This window comes from Physella acuta, unplaced genomic scaffold (assembly GCF_028476545.2).
Source record: "Physella acuta isolate Inbredline_101_S28 unplaced genomic scaffold, ASM2847654v3 ptg000063l, whole genome shotgun sequence".
NCBI lineage: Eukaryota > Metazoa > Mollusca > Gastropoda > Physidae > Physella > Physella acuta.
The window spans coordinates 1,119,228-1,142,500 of NW_026731583.1; the positions used below are offsets into that span (position 1 = coordinate 1,119,228).

The window sequence follows — 23,273 nt, forward strand, 5'->3', positions numbered from 1 at the left end:
TGGGTTGGAAAAATAAATTGAAAGGTTGAGGGGGGTGCAAATTGAAAGTTTGAGGGGAGGGGTGTAAATCGAAATCTTGAGGGGGGGTGTAAATCGAAAGTTTGAGGGGGGGGTGGAAATCGAAATGTTGAGCGGGGAGGGGGTGCACATTGAAAGTTTGAGGGGGGTGTGATGGGGGGGTTTCATATATATTATATAATTATATCTTCTCTATATTCTGATCTGCTACTATTCATACGACAACTATTATACTTGTGAGTAGGACGGGAATTACTCTTATGTTCCGCAGACACTAATTAACAAAAGTCAACCACTTCGTTTATGAAAAGAACACTAACTTTATTAATACACACTTATTTGCACAATATCAAAGAATACATCCGTCTCCTACCATTACTAACCCCCAACTCACGTTACTGCCGCGGTCTACGTCATTGGTACATTGTCGTGTCATGCTCACGTCACATTCGCGCCACAAATATTGTATTCAACATGCGCACAATACTCTCGCACCAAATCGTCTACAGTCAAGTTCGCACCGTCCTTTTTAACCTCTACTAGTCGTCTAATTCTTTATATCTACGCTATGACATCTCCTCCCCCCCTACAATTAAAAAAACTAATACTATTAGTTTTTTTTTTCTGTCTTCTTAGTCAATCATCGTATAAATACATAGTCATAGCGTCATCAATGACTGAATTACATTAACATTTCAATAACAACAATTCCAGCATTCACATTTTCAAAAAAACAAACGACAACAATGTCATGCCGCATCTTGAACTGCCAGTAGAGAACTTTATCATCTGTATTGAAAAATTTACAAAATAAACGTCAGTCAATTTATTCTTTATCTTCGGTAAAGACTGTTCCACAAAAGTTTATCATCTGTGTAGACAAATTTACAAAATATACGTCACTCAATGAATCTTTATCTTCGCTAGAGACAGTTCCACAAACGTTTATCATCTGTGTAGACAGTTTTCCCTGTTATACTTGACGTCTAAATGTTCCCTTGAGCTTTATAAACACAAAACTTGGCAACACTGTGACCGAAAAACAAATATTTATAAGCTGAAGTTGCCGTTACGACTTGATCGAAAATTGACCGCGACCATGCGTAAGGCTTCAGTAATCTGGTTAGGATGACCCATCTCACATTAATTTGGTTCCTCTAGATGTTTTACTTGACGTGATCCTGCGGGCGTGTCCTTGACGATGTGTTTCATATGTTCACGTTCATGATGTACTGGTCGTTTGACCGCTGCATTTAAGCTGGGCATCAGTGCGTAGCATTCACGAAGATGACGTCAGATTCTGAGAAAATATGAGCGGACATGTCGTCTTAAACATATGCCAGCTAAGCGTTTTTGTGCCCGTCGGACAAATAACCTTCCTCTTTTAAAGAAAAAACCCACCAAATTTTGATATGCTGGTTATTTGTCCACGACACACTACATAATAATAATAGTAACTACATTATTATAATTATCAACAAAATATCAACTACATTACTAAATCATTAACTACACACGACTAGCATTAAAATAGAAAGAGATCTACTACACACAAAGAAAAGACATGTATGTTGTATTGCGTGTCACATATCTGTAGTGCAGGAGCAGCTCTCTGCCTGTGACTGTAGACTGTACATAGCCATAATTATTCATCCTCCAATAGCAACTAATATATTCTTCACTTTATGGCTATAATGGAGCAGCTCTCATTATACCATGTTATGACAACGACTTCCTTCTGCACCATCAGAATTGAAAAATTGCCTCACGTCGATATTTACGACGACTTAGATTCATACCATACATTTAGCTGTTCGATACCTTGAATTTACTTTACTTATTAATCCTTGTGTAGTTGTTGTTCAAAACCGTTCGTAAGGGGGTGTGCGTGGTCCAAGTTCTATCCGTCATGGGGTAAAGCACATGGGGCGCTAGGTTAAGGTTAGGGTTGAACAGGTCCGTCGTCTGTCTTGTACTCGTGTGCAGGTCATTTCTTTAGGCTCTGTAGTTTCTTGTGCTCCTGACATTATCTGATTAAGTGCTGACCAGGAATAGTAGTAAGCTCTCTCACCAATTGAGTTGTTTAGGACATATTCTTCATTTTCATTGTTGACTTTTTTCTCCAATCTGAGCAATCTGTCATTAAGTTTATCATTCTGTTTTCTCAAACTGAGAACAACTGAGCCGATTTCTGTGATTTTTTTAGACAACTCTTCAGTAACTGTGTTCATGTCTACCACCAAATTATCACTCCTTTTCTGTAGATCGTACATCGTTCTGTTTACCGGTTCGATAGAACTTTGTGTGTTGGTCTGCTCGCTTCTTACTTGTGTTGTATGGTTCATGTCATTCTCAACTTGAAATTGTTTGACACCTCTGATGTTGCCTAGGATCAGATCGTGTGGACCATATCTAAACACAACAGCTTCTACTGTTCTTGTTGCTGATGGCGTGCTAATCTGGATTATAGCTGTTGGCCAAACATATGTTATGCCTCGTGAACTCTGGACATGTTGTGTTCTGCCTGTGTATTGATGTCGTCTAACAAAGTAGCTTCTAACAGCTATTGTTGAGCATCGTGTGTCCCTTATGGCTCGCGCGAATCTGTTGTTAATCTTGGCTGTAAATGTTTCTTTCCTGTTGCTGGCTTCACTAAAAGATGTCATGTATGCTGATCTATAAATTGGTCTCTTGTATTGACGTCTATTCTGCTGTATATTCCGCTGGAGTCTATCATCATATAGTTTCTTACAATTAACCTTTTTGTGACCTGATCTATTGCAGTAATAACATCTGATATTGTGATAGTTCTTTTGTCGACAATAGTTCATCTGTATGTTGTGGGCTGTTGTGGTATCTTCTTGAATTGAGTGTGGCGCATCAATTTTCGTAGTAGGTTTGCTCTCTGTTTCACTGTATGAGTCATCTGAATCGTAGTAATATTCATAAGTAGATCTAGGTAGCTCTGCTTTTTGTTGTAGCGTTGACTCATGTTTAGGTTGCTGTGATCGATTCTCTAACTTTAATTTATATTGACGTAGTTCTTCTACTTCTTTTCGCCTTATTTCTACTTGTAGTCTCATTTCGCTTAGTTCAAGTTCTGTTTGTTTTTCAATCTCGGCTTTATAAAGTTCAAATTGTTTTTCCATCTCGGCTCTACGAAGTTCGGATTCTCTTTCTTTTTCTTGCCGAGCCTTGGCAAACATAAATTCAACTTCTGCTTCACGTTTTTTGTAGTCTTCTGATTTCTCATCTAATTTAGCTTTAGCTTTAACGGATTCTTCTTCTCGTTTGGCCTCTAGCTGAACTCTATAGTGGGCTAACGCCACTTGACATTGTCTTTCCTGTTCTGCATCCTCTAAAAGTCTTAACTGGACTAACTCAAATAATTTATCTTCATCGACAACTTTGTCTTGCTTTCCATATTTGCTTTTCTTCAGCGACGAGTCTCCAATGGTATACTCTAAGCCTAACTCGGGCTTAGTTCTAGTTAGAAGTTCGTTAAATGGAGGCATGTCTTAGTGTGGTGTAATATAGGTGATGTGTGGAAAAAAAAGAGTAACAAAATAACATTAACTGAACAGGACGATACACATAAATGGGCGAAAGTAAGATAGATGTAGCTTACTCCAAGCCTACCACAGTACGTAACACGTGACAGGTTATAAAGAGAGAAAAAAATGCTGGGAGCAGCACTATAGACACGATAATGCGAACATTACGTGATACAGCTAACTATAAATGTGTACCTCTTAAATAGCAGGCCTACACTCAGTGTGTCCTATCGTTAGGAAGCCTCAGCCAATTTAAGAATAACAAGACTAGATCTATAAAGACATAAAACAAACACGAAGAAGAAAAACTGCTGAATAACCAGCACAGGATCCAAACAATCCCGGTTACTTAAAAAAAATCAGAGGAAGGTACTTATCTTGCTTCCCTGCGATGATCTAGTAGCACCTCTGGTCAACACGAATCCGCTTCAAACTTCACAACTTTGAATCCTTTTTAAAACACCACTTGCGGAATTAAGGACCACTTGTGCTCCACCAATATGTGATGGGGGGTTTCATATATATTATATAATTATATCTTCTCTAAATCTTTTCTATATACCCCGCTGCTCCACCATCACAGGGGGTGCAAATAGAAATCTTGAGGGGGGGGGGTGCAAATCAAAAAGTTTGTCCCCGGAAAGTTTAGCTACGCCTCTGCGTCTGTGAATGTGTTTATACTTCTGCTTATAATCATACTTATGCCATGCCCACAATTACAATGCCCATGCTCATGCCATGTTCGTGTCCATGCACATTGCCCGTCGTTGTTTACCCTTCCCTATCTTTTGTCTATCTTTTGCCTATACATATGTCTATTTCTACGGCTGGTTCAATGTCTTAATTGGATGATACAAGATAGTCATGAAGAAGTAAGACTAGGCGTGTATTGTCTATTGATACTGAAAGTAAAGAATATAACAATCGTGTGTCACTGTGACTTTCTCACGGTCCTGCTGCAATCCTACATTGTAATTTTGTCACAGGTAGATTATCTTATTCCTTCACACAGAGGTGTGTTTAACATGACTGCAGTGAATAGATTGACGGGAAACAGGTAAATATACATGTATATGAAGCAGATGTAGGCCTATATTACCCCCTATCCAAGTATATAATATAAAGTACATAAGAAACATGGAAAAATAATTACTATGTGCGTGTACAAATAAACAATTTCCATCTTTACAGCAGAATACACAATGTGTGTGTATTTTGATACTCATAATTTATGGTAACCCTAAAGGTTAGAGCTTTAAATGTGTTTTTGTGAATATGTTCAAACTTTAGCAATATGTCAGGTAATTTCTTAAATTGCAAAAGAATTATTTTCCCTATCATTACCAACATGTTGCAGTTATACTGAAAATAAACACCGTATTGTTAGCAAAATGGGTAATATAATTGTGAACAGCAAATGAATTTTGTTAGGTAGAAAAGGATTGCCTTTATATTTCACACATTCATTTTTTAACAAATCAATTCCGATTTGTTTGAATTGCATAAGTTCCCAATCATAATTTGTGATAAAACACAACCTTTAAACAATTTTTTTTATTATCAATTGTTTCACGTTATCTTCATAAGATCAAAGAAATTGTTCATTCATGTATGTGACAGCATACAATCAATATAAAACTTATTTCTAAAAATATTTTTTCAAATATGTTTCGAATTTGTTTTTTATTTTTAAAAAAAGTTCCACTTTTTTTGTTCTTCAAACCGTTTGTATTTGCAATATAACTAAATTAAAAATAAAAAGTTTTTATTAAAAAGGGAAGGGCAATCATATAAAGGGTGTTTAATACATATTATAGTTAACACATTTTATACTGGTAATTAAATGCAATTGTGTTTTCTGACTAAATTCTGACATCAACCGCCGGTAGCAATTTACAGATCTCGCTGTCAGTGGCATATGACAGTTTGCAACCAGCCAGATGATAATAATATCAACGTTATAACACTATAAAGTCAATCAGAGAATGTCCCAACTTGATGTTTCTCCTCTGTTTATTGTCATCATGTTTCAGTCCATGCAGGTTCCAATGTTGTTACGTGATCTCTGGATTGCATATACAGTAGCTTTTATTTTGTTTCTACATTTATTAGCAAACGTGCCTGAATCTTGTTTTACATAGCTGCTGTCAATAATGTTCTTACAAATAAATATTGTTTTTTTTTATTAATTAGTCAACAAATACCGCTGCGAAATTTGGACTATTTTATCCCTTGAATTTGTCAGAGAGGCAGATTTAATGTTTAAAATATCTTTTAAGCATAAAAAGTAATATAATATATTGTAAAAACAAATCATTGGTTTGGAATGGTTTTTATTCTTTTTCAAAACGGAATTCGGAGTAGGCCTATACATATATTTTTATGGAAATGTTTTTATTTCAATAGTTGTTAACAATAATATTTTCAAAACCTGTTAACTCCACTTTTGGAAAAAAATGAGTTATTCTTATAGACTTCTTAATTAAGTGGCAATTAAAGCTGTATACTAAATTGTGTTCAAAATAAATTTCTTAACAGTAAAATATAAAAAAAAAATTATAAGGTTAGTTAACAAAAAAAAGTTTTAAAGTCGATTTACTCAAAATCAGTCAAAAGTGACTGAAAGGTTTTGAAAGTGGACTCCTAAATATGTACATTTCGGCTTTTTGATTAATACAGTAAAATAAATTTTAAAGCAACAAATTAATTGTAGTAGACCGGACTTCTAAAACTGATAGTGACGCGACATGCACACTCTACTTCTTTACGTCATCCTGAGGAGTAAAGTAAAATATAAACAAATTAATATTTCAAGCTCATTAGTTATAAAAATCAAGTCGACAGAAACAGTTTTATTCACAAATCAACTATTACCCTACAGTATGGTATCGTCATATTGCTTTTGGTAACGTGTAGCTCTAGAACCTGAGCTAAATTTACAACCAGATATCTGGACCATAGGTTACCACCAACATCAACTGACGTCCCTCCCCACCCCATCAACAATACAAGCGCGCGATCTTTTAAGTAGAAAATGTGGAGCCTAGCAGAATCTCTGGATCTAATGGCTGACAACAGGAGGGGGGATCTAAACTCGATTCTACATCGTTTTCTTTTTCATCAACTTAAGAGAGGCAATGAGAGAGGGGGAGAGATGCCATAATAGAGTGGTTCTAATAATCATTAAGGCTTTAGTAGAGGATTTTAAAAAAAAAATTGGAATACTACTGTGTTAGGGTAGAAGAGACACGACTGACATTAAATACCGCCCTGAGGTTTGGCATGCTAAGACAATACAACTCTGTATGCTCCTAACTTTACTACAGACCAACACACTGACATAAAACATTTTCTACGTGTATACACACTTGCTTTACAGATACGCATATATATAAGTGTAAATGAAGTGGTAATAAAACAAAAACAATATTTTTATTAAAGTAAAATTTTTACTGTAGCTGCTGTAGTCTAGAGCTATAAACTTTCTCCATTCAACATATCTTATGCTCAGGTTCGAGAAAGACTCACCTCCTTTATAAATCGTAGCAGAAAAAAGCCAAAAATAGTGAGAAGATAAACAGCGAGCTGAAATCTTTGGTGGCCAAACATTGCTGGGAGTAGGCTGCGCGGAAAGAATTATTTCGTTAAACTTGCAAAATATTAAAGTTGCACATGCAAGCTCACGCACGCATACATACAAACACGTACATAGACCAATAAAAACACACACGCCTATACAAACACACTCATACTAACTCATACACAAATACACATTACAAACACACACGCACACATACCCACACATACAAATAAATTTTCATTCAAATAAATACACCCACACAAGTACACACGCATACAAACACATAAACACAAAAAACGCACATATATTCCAAGTGTGTGGGCTACTTTTACAACAATACCATTCCCCCACAACAACAACCTACTAACCAGTAGTGGCAGCATTACGTGACATCACTGCTAGAACTTTCTTACACAAACCATTTTTCTGCGTGAAGCAAGGCTCGCTACTCCATTTGTCTAAAGGGTAACGCAAATAGTTTGATTTATTACACTATTACTCTACGGTATAACGCATACAATTTAAATTTTTCACTACTTGTCTAAGGGTAACGCATTTTTCCTAATATTTGTCTACGGGTAAGGCATTTTTCCTAATACTTGTCTACGGGTAACGCATTTTTCCCAATAGGCTACTTGTCTATGGGTTGCGCATTTTAAAAAAAAATCTCAATACTTGTTTACAGGGTAACGCAAACAATATTTTTTCCACTACTCTCCATAACAGAATATTGTACTAGATCCGATAGATTTGGAACACAAACGGTGGATGATAATAATAATAACTAGCTTCTATTGTTCTAAATATATTTAAATGGCTGATTTTTATGTGATTGTCATTTGGTTTTTGATGTGTTAAACAAAAAGAAGTTTAAAAAGAAATCACTCGGTAACTACTTGGTTGACTACAAATTAAAAACTAATATTATTCTTACAGAGCTGTGATTCGTTTTTATAAATAAAAGTATAATGTGGCCAGTCTATGCACTGTCATGTTTACTCTTCTTTCCGAAATACGGACTCGAGTTCATGAACGGAAATCGACACGCTCATGTTAGCAACCGTCCGCTTTACCTTTACCACCAGTGGATCTTTCAGACTTTTTCTCCGGGTAGGGGAGGGGGGGGGTTTGGGGCATTTGAAATTTTCGGGGCGGGCGGTCTAAAATTTCCCGAAGAGATGCCTGAAAGAAACACTGTCTACCTCTCGACAACACAGACAAATGCCTAGGTTAAATACCCCCCCCCCCCCCACCAACAAATAACGAGAAGAAACCATCTACACAGATAACGTAAATCGAGTTGACCTTCACCTAGGGTGGTGTGTGTGGCAGCACAGCTGACAATGCTGAGCTGAGGCTGACCAGAGTCCCATCGAGTAAATTTAATCTCAGTTTCATCGATCCACCTGCAAGGTTAATCTTCATTGAAATAGACCGTCGTTTTAAATTAAATTTGATTCTCTTTTGTTAATACAGGTTGATATTATAATTTTATTTATTGTATAAATGTATAGTCTAACATACTGCCATTTGCCGTTTGACGCCCTGTGTAGACCTATCCAATGATAATACGCGTTTCCGTTCATCTTCAATAGAAATAATTTATATATGTATATATATATATATATATATATATATATATATATATATATATATATATATATATATATTTGGTTTACATTTCTAAGTAAAAATTTATATTTATAAAAAAATGGCATTGAGTCACATAATGTTACTTTAAAAAATGTCAAGTATTTACGATAGTATATTTCTAACAATATCCAAAACCCTTTTTAAACGTGTTTTCTCTGTCTCGCTATCTGCATTGCTTTTGTCTTATTAGCAGAACCGGGCGAGCGAAATTGCGAACACTTTTAAATGACCAATTTCTCTAATATTTGGTACGTGGGTAAAGACCCGACGACAGTGCAAATCTGAATTAATTGGATGCTTAATTAGTTTTTAAAGAATTTATAAAAATGTCCTTTATAAAGTAATAGTTTTACCCCCCCCCTCCCATTTTCAGACATTTTACGTATTTATGTGGTATGCCCTTGTTTTTAGTCATACAACTGTACTGCATTAAAAATGTTTAAAGTCGCCTACTTAAAAATATAGCGGGAGTGATCTCCCCTAATCTTCCTCGAATATTTTTATATAACACTAAGTGGGATAGTAACTTGTTTTGGAATATAGATATGCTTTTTTTTAAAAAAAATTACATTCTTAAATTTTTCAAAATAGAACAGATTCTTTTAGAAAAAAAGAATTGCGCACCTAATGAAAAGCAAACAATGCGCAAGGAACATTAGTACTTTATAAATTCATATGCGTTTTAGAGAAATTGAAAATAGCGTAAAGTACTAATTACAGTCACCGGAAAATAAGCAAAATTTGAAAGAAAACAGATAATTCTTTTTTTTTGCTTATGTGTGAAGTTTAGTTTATCAATATAGGCTTTTGAAAAACCAAAAGTAGAAGAAGTTTCACTTTCGTTTCTCTGAAATCGCTGAAAAGTTTATACAGGACTACGCATTTGATATAATACTTATACATTGAATTTTATCACCCTAGCTGCAACGGTACTCAAGTTATTGTGTTCACAGAAACACACACGCGCTAACATATACACACACATACATAAACACACATACACACAAACACAATTGCAAGACTAAGTTTTTCCCACTTCTCAGGGAGGTGTAAAACGTCGAGATTTGTGAAAATCTCGATTCCGATTCTTTGCACTATGGCAATACTTTCTCTATAGACTACCTCCTATACGTGAAAGTAAAACTGTATAATCAAGTTTTAATAACAGGCTGTTATGTAATAAGGTTCTAAAAAGGAGAAAACACATAGTTTTCCTTAATTATATAGTAATGAACTACTATTTAAATAACTAAAAATTAAAGCGTGGATCTCTTTTTGAATTACAGTAAAGGTATTTCATACATAATAGAGCGACCCACACTTTTTTTAAAAAGACACTAATTAATTTTCCCCTGTTTCGGTGCTTTATTACATAAAAGCTTGTTTATTCAAACGTTTTGTTTTTGCATTTTATTTTTGAAGATTCTGATTCATTTAACAACATGTAACATAAAAGTTTAACATTTTAGATTTATTTTAAATTTGATATATTTAAATCATTCTAACAAGCATTTGACCTGCATGTTTTTAAATAAATGCTTAAATTAAAAAATAAACCGGGAGTGATCTCCCCTAAACTTTCTCGAATATTTTTATATAAAATAACAGGGGATGGGAACTCGGGCTATAGACATGATTTTTAATCCATTTTAAATACTTAAAGTTTTAAAAATAGAATAAAATCTCGTAGACAAATTAATTGCACACCAAGTGAACGCGAAATAAAAAAGCGCATAATAGTGCGCAATATTATTAGTACTTTTAAAATTTACATTAGTTTTTTGAGAAATCGGAAGTAGCGTAAATTACTACTTCCGGTCAACGGAAATTACTCAACATTTAACAGAAGGTAGAGAATTAGATCTTTTACTTACATGTGAAATTTCATTTATCTATCTGAAATAGTACTCAAGTTATAGGCTTTTGAAAAATTCAAAGTAGAAAAAGTACCACTTCCGGTTGTCGGAAATCGCTCAAAAGTTGATACGTATCTACGATTTTGATATAATACTTATATATGAAATTTCATCAACCTAGCTGTAACGGTACTCAAGTTATCGTGTTTACACACGGACACACACACAGACACAGACACACACACACACAGACATACGGACAAGATTGCAAAATTATGTTTTTCCGTATCAGTGAGGTGTAAAACGTCGAGATTTGTAAAAATCTCGATTTTTTTTTTGCACGATTACAATACTTTCTCTATACTACGTATATACGAGAAAGTAAAAAATCTACTTTAATGTTTAAAGTAAGTTTAGTTAATGTTTGTTTAGGTAAGTGCTAGCAAGCTTTACCTGTGGTCTAATGAAGGCTATTTCCTCCTCTGAATGTAAACTGGCAAGGTTCGCGCCAACGGCTGAGCAGTACTCTTGTGCTTCAGTCCACTTCAATTGTCGCTTGTAGATGAAGTAGCAATACTGGGTCGATTTGAACCAACTTTTGTTTGGGCATTCTAGTGCATGTCCAATAGTAATTAAAAATGTTAGTAGATTGATGGGAAATAGGCTTGAAAAGTCGATGTAATCATACTACATTTTTTTTAAACTTTAAAACAATTAGGCAAACGATACAATTATAATTACGTTGTTAGAAATTAAAGCCGTTTGTAAACCATTGATTACACTCATCTTCATATATTCGTATTGAATGAATGCCGTTGTAAAACCGTTCAAAATTATTTTATCAATTAAAATATTTAAAAAAAAAAACTCGCTCAAACCCTTCTTGAAGTCAACTGGAATGGCTAGGTAAAGTAAAACAATGAAAGTCACAACATTTGTCTCCAATGATAAATACACATAAGCGATTAATGGGTATAGCATAGTAATTTATTTTTATTAAATAAAAGAACACATGTTTAAAACTCATTAACCGGATTACTGTTTACACAACACTTGTTTTCAATTTCAAAATACATTTTTAGGGAGGGTCTGACGGATCAAAGGCTAAAGCTTCCGATTGCAAACGACGTGGGTGTTATTTTTATGTATTATGATGATTAAAACTTGAATGTTGTTTATTCAAATATGTCTCCACATATATTTGCCTTTGGTTTCTATACTAAAAATCTTGAATGTTGTTTATTCAAATATGTCTCCATATATATTTGCCTTTGGTTTCTATACTTAGCACTTAGTCCTCCTTGCTCCTTATGGAGCATAGGGCCTCCATCATTTCCTTCCATTAACACCTAAAATTCTGTAAACAAAAATTGCAATAAATTCAAATAAAAGGCTTGGAGACCCAGAAGTAGAAGTCTAGAACTCGTCCACCTTGGTCAAGTGGTTGCTACTCCACTTCACTCAACGCGGTGCCTTAAAAACAAATAATACAACAAAGGTATTGTGGATTTAATTTTAAAGTTAAAAATACGCACCGGAAGTTCCATTTTGAACTGTGCTTTGAAGCACAGCCATCTTGCAAATACTGTAGAGTTTAGTGTCGCAGTGAAAGTCATGCCATTTACCTAGGAATTAAGCACTTTTTATATCAACATTTGTCATTCTCTTTTCACTACGTGAGATGTGTGCATCTACATTCTAAAAAAAAAATTAATTTTTTGTGAAACAACAAGAACAATTAAGAAACCACCAGAAAAATACAGACATTTTAACCTGGTGATATCAAAACAAACAAAAGATTCCTCTTTAGACATGGGCAGATGAAGTAGAGTTTATGTTTCTTGACCTCGGCATATGAAGAGATAGTAAGGTCAGCATTATGCCCAGCCGCCTTTATTTTCCTTAAAGTGGGTTAGCTACCGATTGGAGTTGGGTGGTCTCAGGGACGACCTACTGACATGAACCCGCATTCGAACTTTAGACTATTAGGTTTGCTGTTTGGCACTGTATCTCTAGGCCACCGGGTTCCAGGATAACATAATAATTTAAGCTTATATTAAATTAAGGAAAATCTGAAACGAAAATACAATTTTAAAAAATGTAACCGTAAAATAATTAAATAACATCGTGACCTGTAGTTACATATGTAGCAGTAAATTAATTAAATAACATTGTGACCTGTAGTTACATATGTAGCAGCACAGTCTTCTGTGTAGACTTTAGGCTGACCAGCGACCCAGCTCGTAAATTTGGCGTCTGTACCGTCGAACCACCTGTAATTTTGGAAATCATTTACTAACGGAAAAACTAATTAAATAAACTTCATTGTACGTTTTGCTACATACGTTTTTGATTGTACGTTTTTCTAATAAAGATTATTGAGTACTGTTTAATAATTACATTTATTGTATTATATTGTTTTATAAAACAGGTTTAAAAACCTACTTCCAATTGTCGTCTTGAAACGGCGTATAAAAACCTATCCACAGGGTCTGAAACTTTCCGAACAGCTACACCATTAAAAAAAAATTATATTTCATTTCTTAAAATTAAAAATCTCGAAATTTTTAGTGCTCTTAAAAACAGTGCACATTAAAAATTAAACGTTAAACATCATATTAGTGATGTTACTATGGCTGTTTTTACTATTTCGTATAATTTTACCTTGGTATTTAAAAAAGCGATCTCTTCTTCTGAATGTAAACTGGCCAGGTTGGAGCCGAATATGTAGCAAAATCTTTGGGCCTCCCTCCATGTTGATTCGTTTTTCTGTAGGTAGTAGCAGTGTTTGGTAGATTTGATCCAGTCTTCACTCGGGCATTCTGGGGCTTGGGAATAGTTATTTTAATGATACAGATATGATAATTTTTTAATCCTGTTATTAGTTTGTTTTGGGAGAAAATTGTTTGTCGATTAAATTCTTAGGCGCAGCTCTCTCAACACAAGAGCTATTATGATAATTAAATAAATAATTAATTAAATTAAATTAACTAAATTCACTTAACTAACAAGCTTTTAGAGACATATAACTGCTATCATTATTTTAAGTTCATTAACTCAATGTCGTGTTATATCGGTACCATCACCGTCAAGTAGGTTTGTGTTGAAGGAGTTGATTGTTTAAAAAAATTGTAATACAATTTGAAGTTCTAATTAAAAATATTCCGTAAATTGCATTAATAACCGTTTTATTTCAAATTTCGTAAAAACAAAAACTTAATCAATGCTTTTGCCAAAACACACACTATTTTTGCAAAATTTAATTATCAATTTCATTCTAATATGTCAGTGAAAATAATTAATGGCAATTAACCTAAATAATTGTAATGACCTTGCATTTTGTGTGCCTAACTACGTCTTAAAAAGTGCAGTGGCGTCCTACTTAGCCATTTTACTTGAACTGGTAAATTGTATATATCAACTTAAAATGGCTCGTTGAAATCCATGCACACATACATAAACACATACATACACACACACTTATGAAATTAAAGTATATCTGTCAGTTAATGAAATTATTTCTACCTGCATGTGTAGACTGAATGGTCACGGCAACACCAAACAACAATCTAACGAACACTTTCATCTTCACCATTCAAGAGAGTTGCTAGAACGTCCTTGAGTCCACCCAGCTCCGATAGGTACTTGACTAACGTTAGGGAAAGCTTAGTGCTGACCACACTATCCCTTCTAATGTCGAGGTAAGATAGGGGGAATGACGTTAGTTATTAGGGGTAGTGTGTAATAAATATGTAGGCTGACGTTACATATTGCAAATTATACAGTGCGTCGAATTCATATCCTCTTGTCTGGATGACGTCATACACAAAGAAACAATTACATGTTACACACAGCAAGATTTAAAAAAAACATAGAAGTCGCACATTGCTATATAAAAACAGACTTTAGATGTTGGGGATCCGTAGTTTATATCACTGTTAAAGAAACCTGACTAAACTAAAAAAAAACTCAGGTAATGTTTTTTATATTACGTTTTGTATTATATAGGTATCCCCGATATTTTCAAAGTAATCTATAGTGTTTGCCAGATATAGCTCTGCCTACAAACAATACACTATGTGTGGTAGAGATGAGAAGTGGTAATTAATGTGGGAGTGTTGGGTGTAATGTCATGCTTCAGTTTTTGGAAGAAGGCCAACTAATGGGGTCAGGGTGTGATGTGAGTGGTTTGAGTGTAATGACTTGCTACATTTTCTTGAAGAAGGCCAACTAATGGGGTAGGGGTGTGATGTGGAAGGGTTGGGTGTAAGGTCCTGTTCTAGTTTTTGGAAGTATCCAGCCGCTTTTATTTTCCCTAATGTCAGTCAGGTGCCCAGTCAGGTATAATGTGGGGCGTCACACATACTCGGGTCCATGATCCGAACGTGTAACTGTAGCGTTGGCTCTAAGATATTCTTTAAAAAGTATGTATACTTCAGCATAAGCCTTCGCTGCTAGTTTATGTGTTTATGTGTATGCTGTGTGTGTTTGTGCACGTGTGTGTGATATGTGTAAGTTCGTTTATGTATTCACACTGCTTTAACCGCCTGCCATATATAAAATATAGTCTGACTATCACAAGCCTAAAGTTTGTTTAGGTCTTATTGTCTGGGTTTTTACCTAAAGGCACTCTACATCCAAATTACGTAACGGAACTATTTATAGAGCTAGAATTCTAGGCAGGATGTAAATTAGAAATTCCACCATGCCGAATTTCAATGACGTGTTTATCTGTTACGCAACTGTTTGTGTGTGTGTGTTTGTGAGGTGTATAAGTGTGTGTGCGAAAGATAGAGAGAGAGAGAACGTGACTCTATGTGTATGTTTATGGTTTTTGTATTCTTGCAAGTGTATCACATTGTTAGTGATTGTGCATATTGTTTATGTAAATCATATTAAATGACTGTATGTTTGTTTTCTTCTTAACAATTTTCTTTCTGTATACATGTGTTGCACGTATGTGGTTATTTGTATGTAATCACGTTTGGGTAGATGTAGAAGGCTATTCATTCATGTACCACAAACACTACAGACAAACTCAGGTGTTATAAACGTGTGTTACCTAGATTGTACAATTGTGAAGGTGATGTCAAGCGGAACCAGGTTTACAGTTCCCTACACACGAGTGTCGACAATCATTCGACTGTTGAAGTCAATGAAGACGGAAGCTTTAGCACGGGTCGGGGGAAGCTTGTTATAACGTACTTCTTCTCGTGTCTAATGTAAGTTATTTTTTTAATTCACTAATATAAAACCTTAGCTACGTTTCTATTGTGAACTTAATAGAAATCAATGTAAAGACCATTAAAACAATTTTCTTTTAAACTAACTTTAAAATAACTAGATTTTAAATGCACTTAAAATGTTTCAAAAAATTAGCTTATCTTGTGAAAGCATTGGTCGCCAAAATGTGAATGATATTTTACGAGCGACACCCTATGCTGCTTGATAAAGTCATTGGCTGATCTCCGGGGTAAAGAGAAGAAAGTGTTCCGATGGCCTTTTAAAATTGTCAAAAGACATTTGGGCTATTTTTAAATGAAATAGCTTCCATAAATGTTTATTTTTCATCAGAGTGCATACTTATTTGAGGCGAGAAAAAAGTAAATTTTGGTTTTAAAAAATTTAATACATTGTAAAGTACATATTATTTTAAGATAAAGAAATTGATTCCAATAATAAAATTAAAGTAATGAATAGTCTCGATATTTTCTATGCAATTCTATTTATGTTTCATGCAATAAATTGGCACTCAAATTTCTAATATTAATCTTATAACGAAAAAAAAAATGTTCAAAAGGCATGCACCTATGTGGACCTAATTGCTTATTTTTAATATAAAACTGATTAGCCTCGACCTTAATTCATATGTTTATCAAATCTGTTTACGTATGTTAGATGGAAAAATAAGCAAGCAACTTTTTTCAAGATCGGTGTTTTTAGTATAATTTTTCTTTAACGTCAGTATTTTACATTGTAATTAACGTTTTGACCTAGTCTATAATACAAACGGTTAGGTAGTGTGTCATCACTATAGATTTTGGAACTATAAAGGTAAACAACGGGCCATGTAGTGCTTTCCAGTGGAGTAAGGGGTGCAAATCGAAAGTTTGAGGAGGGGGGGATGCAAATCGAAAGTTTGAGGAAGGGGTGCAAATCGAAAATTGAAAGTTTGTCCCCGGGAGCCGGGAAGGGGTGACACCATTAAGTGCCGCACCGATTGACATCCGCCCCTGCTACGCCGCTGGGATCTATTTATGTGACTTAAACTTTTAATGCTGGAAAGGCTCTCTTTGGGTGCAGACGCCTAGGAAAGCGTGTTGTTCGATGGTGATTCTAATGTTGTGGTTGTGTTGTGGTTGTGTTGTGGTTGTGTTGTGGTTGTGTTGTGGTTGTGTTGTGGTTGTGTTGTAGTTGTGTTGTGGTTGTGTTGTGGTTGTGTTGTGGTTGTGTTGTGGTTGTGTTGCGGTTGTGTTGTGGTAGTGTTGTGGTTGTGTTGTGGTTGTGTTGTGGTTGTGTTGTGGTTGTGTTGTGGTTGTGTTGTGGTTGTGTTGTGGTTGTGTTGTGGTTGTGTTGTGGTTGTGTTGTGGTTGTGTTGTGGTTGTGTTGTAGTTGTGTTGTGGTTGTGTTGTGGTTGTGTTGTGGTTGTGTTGTGGTTGTGTTGCGGTTGTGTTGTGGTTGTGTTGTGGTTGTGTTGTGGTTGTGTTGTGGTTGTGTTGTGGTTGTGTTGTGGTTGTGTTGTGGTTGTGTTGTGGTTGTGTTGTGGTTGTGTTGTGGTTGTGTTGTGGTTGTGTTGTGGTTGTGTTGTGTTGTGGTTGTGTTGTGGTTGTGTTGTGGTTGTGTTGTGGTTGTGTTGTGGTTGTGTTGTGGTTGTGTTGTGGTTGTGTTGTGGTTGTGTTGTGGTTGTGTTGTGGTTGTGTTGTGGTTGTGTTGTGGCTGTGTTGTGGTTGTGTTGTGCTTGTGTTGTGCTTGTGTTGTGTTGTGGTTGTGTTGTGGTTGTGTTGTGGTTGTGTTGTGGTTGTGTTGTGGTTGTGTAGGGTTCTGTTGTGGTTGTGTTGTGGTTGTGTTGTGGTTGTGTTGTGGTTGTGTTGTGGTTGTGTTGTGGTTGTGTTGTGGTTGTGTTGTGGTTGTGTTGTGGTTGTGTTGTGGTTGTGTTGTGGTTGTGTTGTGGTTGTGTTGTGGTTGTGTTGTGTTGTGGTTGTGTTGTGGTTGTGTTGTGGTTGTGTTGTGGTTGTGTTGTGGTTGTGTTGTGGTTGTGTTGTGGTTGTGTTGTGGTTGTGTTGTGGTTGTGTTGTGGTTGTGTTGTGGTTGTGTTGTGGTTGTGTTGTGGTTGTGTTGTGGTTGTGTTGTAGTTGTGTTGTGGTTGTGTTGTGGTTGTGTTGTGGTTGTGTTGTGGTTGTGTTGCGGTTGTGTTGTGGTTGTGTTGTGGTTGTGTTGTGGTTGTGTTGTGGTTGTGTTGTGGTTGTGTTGTGGTTGTGTTGTGGTTGTGTTGTGGTTGTGTTGTGGTTGTGTTGTGGTTGTGTTGTGGTTGTGTTGTGGTTGTGTTGTGTTGTGGTTGTGTTGTGGTTGTGTTGTGGTTGTGTTGTGGTTGTGTTGTGGTTGTGTTGTGGTTGTGTTGTGGTTGTGTTGTGGTTGTGTTGTGGTTGTGTTGTGGTTGTGTTGTGGTTGTGTTGTGGTTGTGTTGTGGTTGTGTTGTGCTTGTGTTGTGCTTGTGTTGTGTTGTGGTTGTGTTGTGGTTGTGTTGTGGTTGTGTTGTGGTTGTGTTGTGGTTGTGTAGGGTTCTGTTGTGGTTGTGTTGTGGTTGTGTTGTGGTTGTGTTGTGGTTGTGTTGTGGTTGTGTTGTGGTTGTGTTGTGGTTGTGTTGTGGTTGTGTTGTGGTTGTGTTGTGGTTGTGTTGTGGTTGTGTTGTGGTTGTGTTGTGGTTGTGTTGTGGTTGTGTTGTGGTTGTGTTGTGGTTGTGTTGTGGTTGTGTTGTGGTTGTGTTGTGGTTGTGTTGTGGTTGTGTTGTGGTTGTGTTGTGGTTGTGTTGTGGTTGTGTTGTGGTTGTGTTGTGGTTGTGTTGTGGTTGTGTTGTGGTTGTGTTGTGGTTGTGTTGTGGTTGTGTTGTGGTTGTGTTGTGGTTGTGTTGTGGTTGTGTTGTGGTTGTGTTGTGGTTGTGTTGTGGTTGTGTTGTGGTTGTGTTGTGGTTGTGTTGTGGTTGTGTTGTGGTTGTGTTGTGGTTGTGTTGCGGTTGTGTTGTGGTTGTGTTGTGGTTGTGTTGTGGTTGTGTTGTGGTTGTGTTGTGGTTGTGTTGTGGTTGTGTTGTGGTTGTGTTGTGGTTGTGTTGTGGTTGTGTTGTGGTTGTGTTGGGGTTGTGTTGGGGTTGTGTTGTGGTTGTGTTGTGGTTGCGTTGTGGTTGTGTTGTGGTTGTGTTTGTGTTTTTGTTTGTTTTGTTCTGTTCTCAAATTAGTACATTTAAAAAAGTTTTAACGTTGCGGAGCACGGGTATGCAGTCTATAAGGCTGATTCAGTAGAGTGAATCTCTATATACTGTGACTTTAGAACATGCTATTGTAAAGTGAAAGATGTATGTTTAACTAAGCAATAAGCCTTGCATCAGTGTTTCTTTTGGATTTTTTCAGGAGGAGGGGTACTTGAAACTTTTGGGTAGGGCCTGAATCAATTTTCTTTGGGGGGGATATGCCTATTTATATATATATATATATATATATATATATATATATATATATATATATATATATATATATATATATATATATATATATAATTCATATTTATATAATTATTTGTGTACTCTTACATTTATATGACTAAGCAAATAGTTTATACTAATATAATAAAAAATATATTAAGAAATTTGCTAATAACGTCCTTCGGAGAAATACCAAGATGGAATCACAAGAAGCTCCACAAGAAACGTCTGTCGATTGTACCGCAAAACCTTCTTCATCGAATGAACAAGGTTTACAAGGAGATAACGATACTACGAATTCAGGTAACAATTTATACACAAAATATTTAATGTTCAAGAAATAAATGTAAATATATATTATTAACTGTATTGATGTATATATATATATATATATATATATATATATATATATATATATATGTTTATATATCTATGTTTATATATATCTATGTAAATATATATATGTATATATATATATATATATATATATATATATATATATATATATATATATATATATATATATATATATATATATATATATATATATATATATATATATATGTGTGTGTGTGTGTGTGTATAATTATAAATTTACATATATGTATATATATACATATTTACATATATATATATATATATATATATATATATATATATATATATATATATATATATATATATATATATATATATATATAAGATGATACCTATACCTATACCTATACCTATACCTATACCTATACCTATACCTATACCTATACCTATACCTATACCTATACCTATACCTATACCTATACCTATACCTATACCTATACCTATACCTATACCTATACCTATACCTATACCTATACCTATACCTATACCTATACCTATACCTATACCTATACCTATACCTATACCTATACCTATACCTTTACCTTTGCCTATGCCTATGCCTATGCCTATGCCTATGCCTATGCCTATGCCTATGCCTATGCCTATGCCTATGCCTATGCCTATGTCCATGTCCATGTCCATGTCCATGTCCATGTCTTTAAACTTTACCCTATTCAAACCACAAATCTCGTCATGATGTCGTTAACTATCACCCACTGCATATATATATATATATATATATATATATATATATATATATATATATATATATTATGTATATATATATTATATGCAGTAAGTAAAACATTCGGTAAAGACTAAGCAGTGGAAGGACAGTGTGGTTGCTAAATCCTTAGTTCGAACCGCCGTGCAGATAGAGCTCGATAGCTGGCGACAACAACCCATCTAGGAGTGAAACTTCAAAATCAAACAACTGCTACATTGTAGCAAATCCAAAACGCTTAAATGGAGCATAACAAGTTGACACGCAATACTTAACTTTGTTGAAGGCAATATCTTCCAACACTAAAAATTAAGAACGAAGACTAAGATGAAGATTGTGTAATTTAAAGCACACTGACGTGTGTTCTGCATAAATTGTGAGCATTTAATTACAAAAGGAAATTTTGTTTTTTTAATTTAGGTAGTCGGCCAATTCGTGAGTATTATATCATTTTAAAATTTTATATTCATCTTAATTTACAAAAATTGACCAAAGGTTAAAAAGTATAAATATATCTGGGCCATTCCACAACCAACGTTTTTTAATGAATTGTTAACAAAATCTTGAATTACCCCTTCAACAATATATTATTAGGTCTATACTATTGCAAGTGATACATTTATATGATGGTTAAAATAATACAGAGATAATTCACAAAACAAAAACTGTTTTTAGGATTTTAACTTTTATTACAAAAACAAGAAAATTGTTTCCATTCAGCAACCTATTGTAATTGATTTTAAAGTAATAAAATAAAAACTTTTTTGAAAAAAATTGCCTGGAAACTTATTAAGAAACAGCATTTTTTAAAATTCAAAACTAACCTGCCTGGCCAGCGCGTTGCTGCAGGCTTAAAGTTTAAAAAAATTAAAGAAACACATTTTAAAAGTTATGAAGACATTAAATGTACAATGTTTATAAAAATTCTCATTCATTTTAAAAAAGAATAATTATTAAATCCTATTTACATTTTCAAAAATGTATAAATCAATTTTATATGGAAAAACGTTAAAACATTTAATGTACATTTTTACTATAACTTATTGATCATTGTAATATGAAAATATGATTAACATTCACTTCACATATTCATTGAAACGCCTATAGCATTTTAATATGAACATATGAACATTCAGTGTACTTTACTGAAACATATTGACCATTTTTATATGAAAATAATTGTATTCTATGTATTCAACTAAAAAATAATGGGTCGCCCTTAAATGACGTCACACTCGTCCAGAATATGGGTGGGTTTGTAATCTTGTGAAGGATTGTGATGGGGGAGGGGGGTTCAGATGGTTTAACGTTACACTTTTGCAATATAAAAAATCAAGGTAAGAAAACGAGTTTTAGCCATTACTTCGCGTTTTAGTAAACTGTTTTAATAAATTGTAAAAGAAATTGATTAAAATACTCTATGTTGTAGACGTTATTTTTTTAAATTTTTTTTTGGAGGGTGGGGGGTGAGGGGGGGGGGGGTCTGGATTTTTGTGACGATGTTTGACGGAGGGGGTTTGGGGTGGGGAGGTAATAATCTTTAAGAAAGCTTGACGTGAAGACTTGTAGGGATTTGTCGGGAACATGTATGTAAGAAGATGTTATTTGTGGCGTAGGATGTTATACTTTCATACATGTTTATACGTTTTGATAGGTATGTTATATTTTCTAAATACGCTTTAACTATAATACTCAATTGTATTGCAGCTCCTCCACGTCGGCGTAAGTATTAACTTTACATTTAAAGATGAACCTTAAACTTTCACTCTTGTTTATTACTAAAAAATAAAATGAATTCTTTTTTATTTGAGCATTAAATAGTCTAAAACTCTACAATGGTCTGAAAAAAATCCTATTTATTTAACTATTTTTGAAAATTTGTAACAAATCACAAACGAAAATAGAAATGCTGTATTTTCGTTTATATTATAATTAATTATACAAAGTTTTCTAAACGCTATCTTAACGAATTAGATGTATTCTAGCCGTCAAAGTCATTCCTGCACTGGCCTCTGTGAAAAACTTATCCGTACAGAACTTTTGTTTGTGCGTTTATTATGCAGCAAATACCGGGCGCTGTCCGGGTTTTGAAAATACATATACTAGGTTTCCAATTTAAAATCAATTTGCAAATATTTTAGGAAATTATTATAAATTGAAACCTAGCTCTAAACCTAACCCCAAAAAGCAACAAATACAAAAACCACTACATAACCATGACCATGCCCATGCCCATGCCCATGCCCATGCCCATGCCCATGATGATTAACCATGACCATGACCATGACCATGACCATGACCATGACCATGACCATGACCATGACCATGACCATGACCATGACCATGACCATGACCATGACCATGACCATGACCATGACCATGACCATGACCATGACCATGACCATGACCATGACCATGACCATGACCATGACCATGACCATGACCATGACCATGACCATGACCATGACCATGACCATGACCATGACCATGACCATGACCATGACCATGACCATGACCATGACCATGACCATGACCATGACCATGACCATGACCATGACCATGACCATGACCATGACCATGACCATGACCATGACCATGACCATGACCATGACCATGACCATGACCATGACCATGACCATGACCATGACCACGACCATGACCATGACCATGACCATGACCATGACCATGACCATGACCATGACCATGACCATGACCATGACCGTGACCGTGACCGTGACCGTGACCGTGACCTTGAATATGTAACGAACAAGAAAAAGAACTATAATGAAGAAGGAAAAACAAAACGAAAAAAGAACAT

At 35.0% G+C, this 23,273-nt stretch overlaps 2 protein-coding genes across 2 annotated transcripts in view; one reads left to right on the forward strand and one right to left on the reverse strand.

The window, feature by feature from the left end:
• Positions 1-6,289: 6,289 nt before the first annotated feature.
• LOC131950821 (C-type mannose receptor 2-like) lies at positions 6,290-14,356 on the reverse strand. Its single transcript, XM_059313033.1, has 11 exons — positions 14,187-14,356; positions 13,326-13,489; positions 13,107-13,171; positions 12,840-12,934; positions 12,197-12,286; positions 11,115-11,272; positions 8,677-8,738; positions 8,464-8,558; positions 7,521-7,610; positions 7,101-7,194; positions 6,290-6,346 (listed from the first exon to the last, which is right to left on the reverse strand). The coding sequence occupies exons 1-10, from the start codon at positions 14,254-14,256 to the stop codon at positions 7,106-7,108; spliced, it is 978 nt and encodes a 325-aa protein (XP_059169016.1). The 5' UTR covers positions 14,257-14,356; the 3' UTR covers positions 6,290-6,346; positions 7,101-7,105.
• Positions 14,357-15,817: 1,461 nt separating this feature from the next.
• The window catches only part of LOC131950815 (uncharacterized), a 14,019-nt gene continuing 6,563 nt past the window's right edge, over positions 15,818-23,273 (forward strand). Inside the window, exons 1-4 of the mRNA XM_059313021.1 lie at positions 15,818-15,883; positions 19,515-19,656; positions 20,876-20,890; positions 22,163-22,177. Of these exons, the coding sequence (XP_059169004.1) occupies positions 19,551-19,656; positions 20,876-20,890; positions 22,163-22,177 (136 nt within the window). The 5' untranslated portion in view covers positions 15,818-15,883; positions 19,515-19,550. The remainder of the gene's footprint in view (positions 15,884-19,514; positions 19,657-20,875; positions 20,891-22,162; positions 22,178-23,273) is intronic.

Coding starts and splice junctions, on each gene's coding strand:
- LOC131950821 (XM_059313033.1), bottom strand. CDS start 14,256: ATGGTGAAGATGAAAGTGTTCGTTAGATTGTTGTTTGGTGTTGCCGTG. Junction 13,490..14,186: donor CATTCAGTCTACACATGCAG/GTAGAAATAATT, acceptor ACTATTCCCAAG/CCCCAGAATGCCCGAGTGAA. Junction 7,611..8,463: donor TGCCACACACACCACCCTAG/GTGAAGGTCAAC, acceptor GTTACCCTTTAG/ACAAATGGAGTAGCGAGCCT.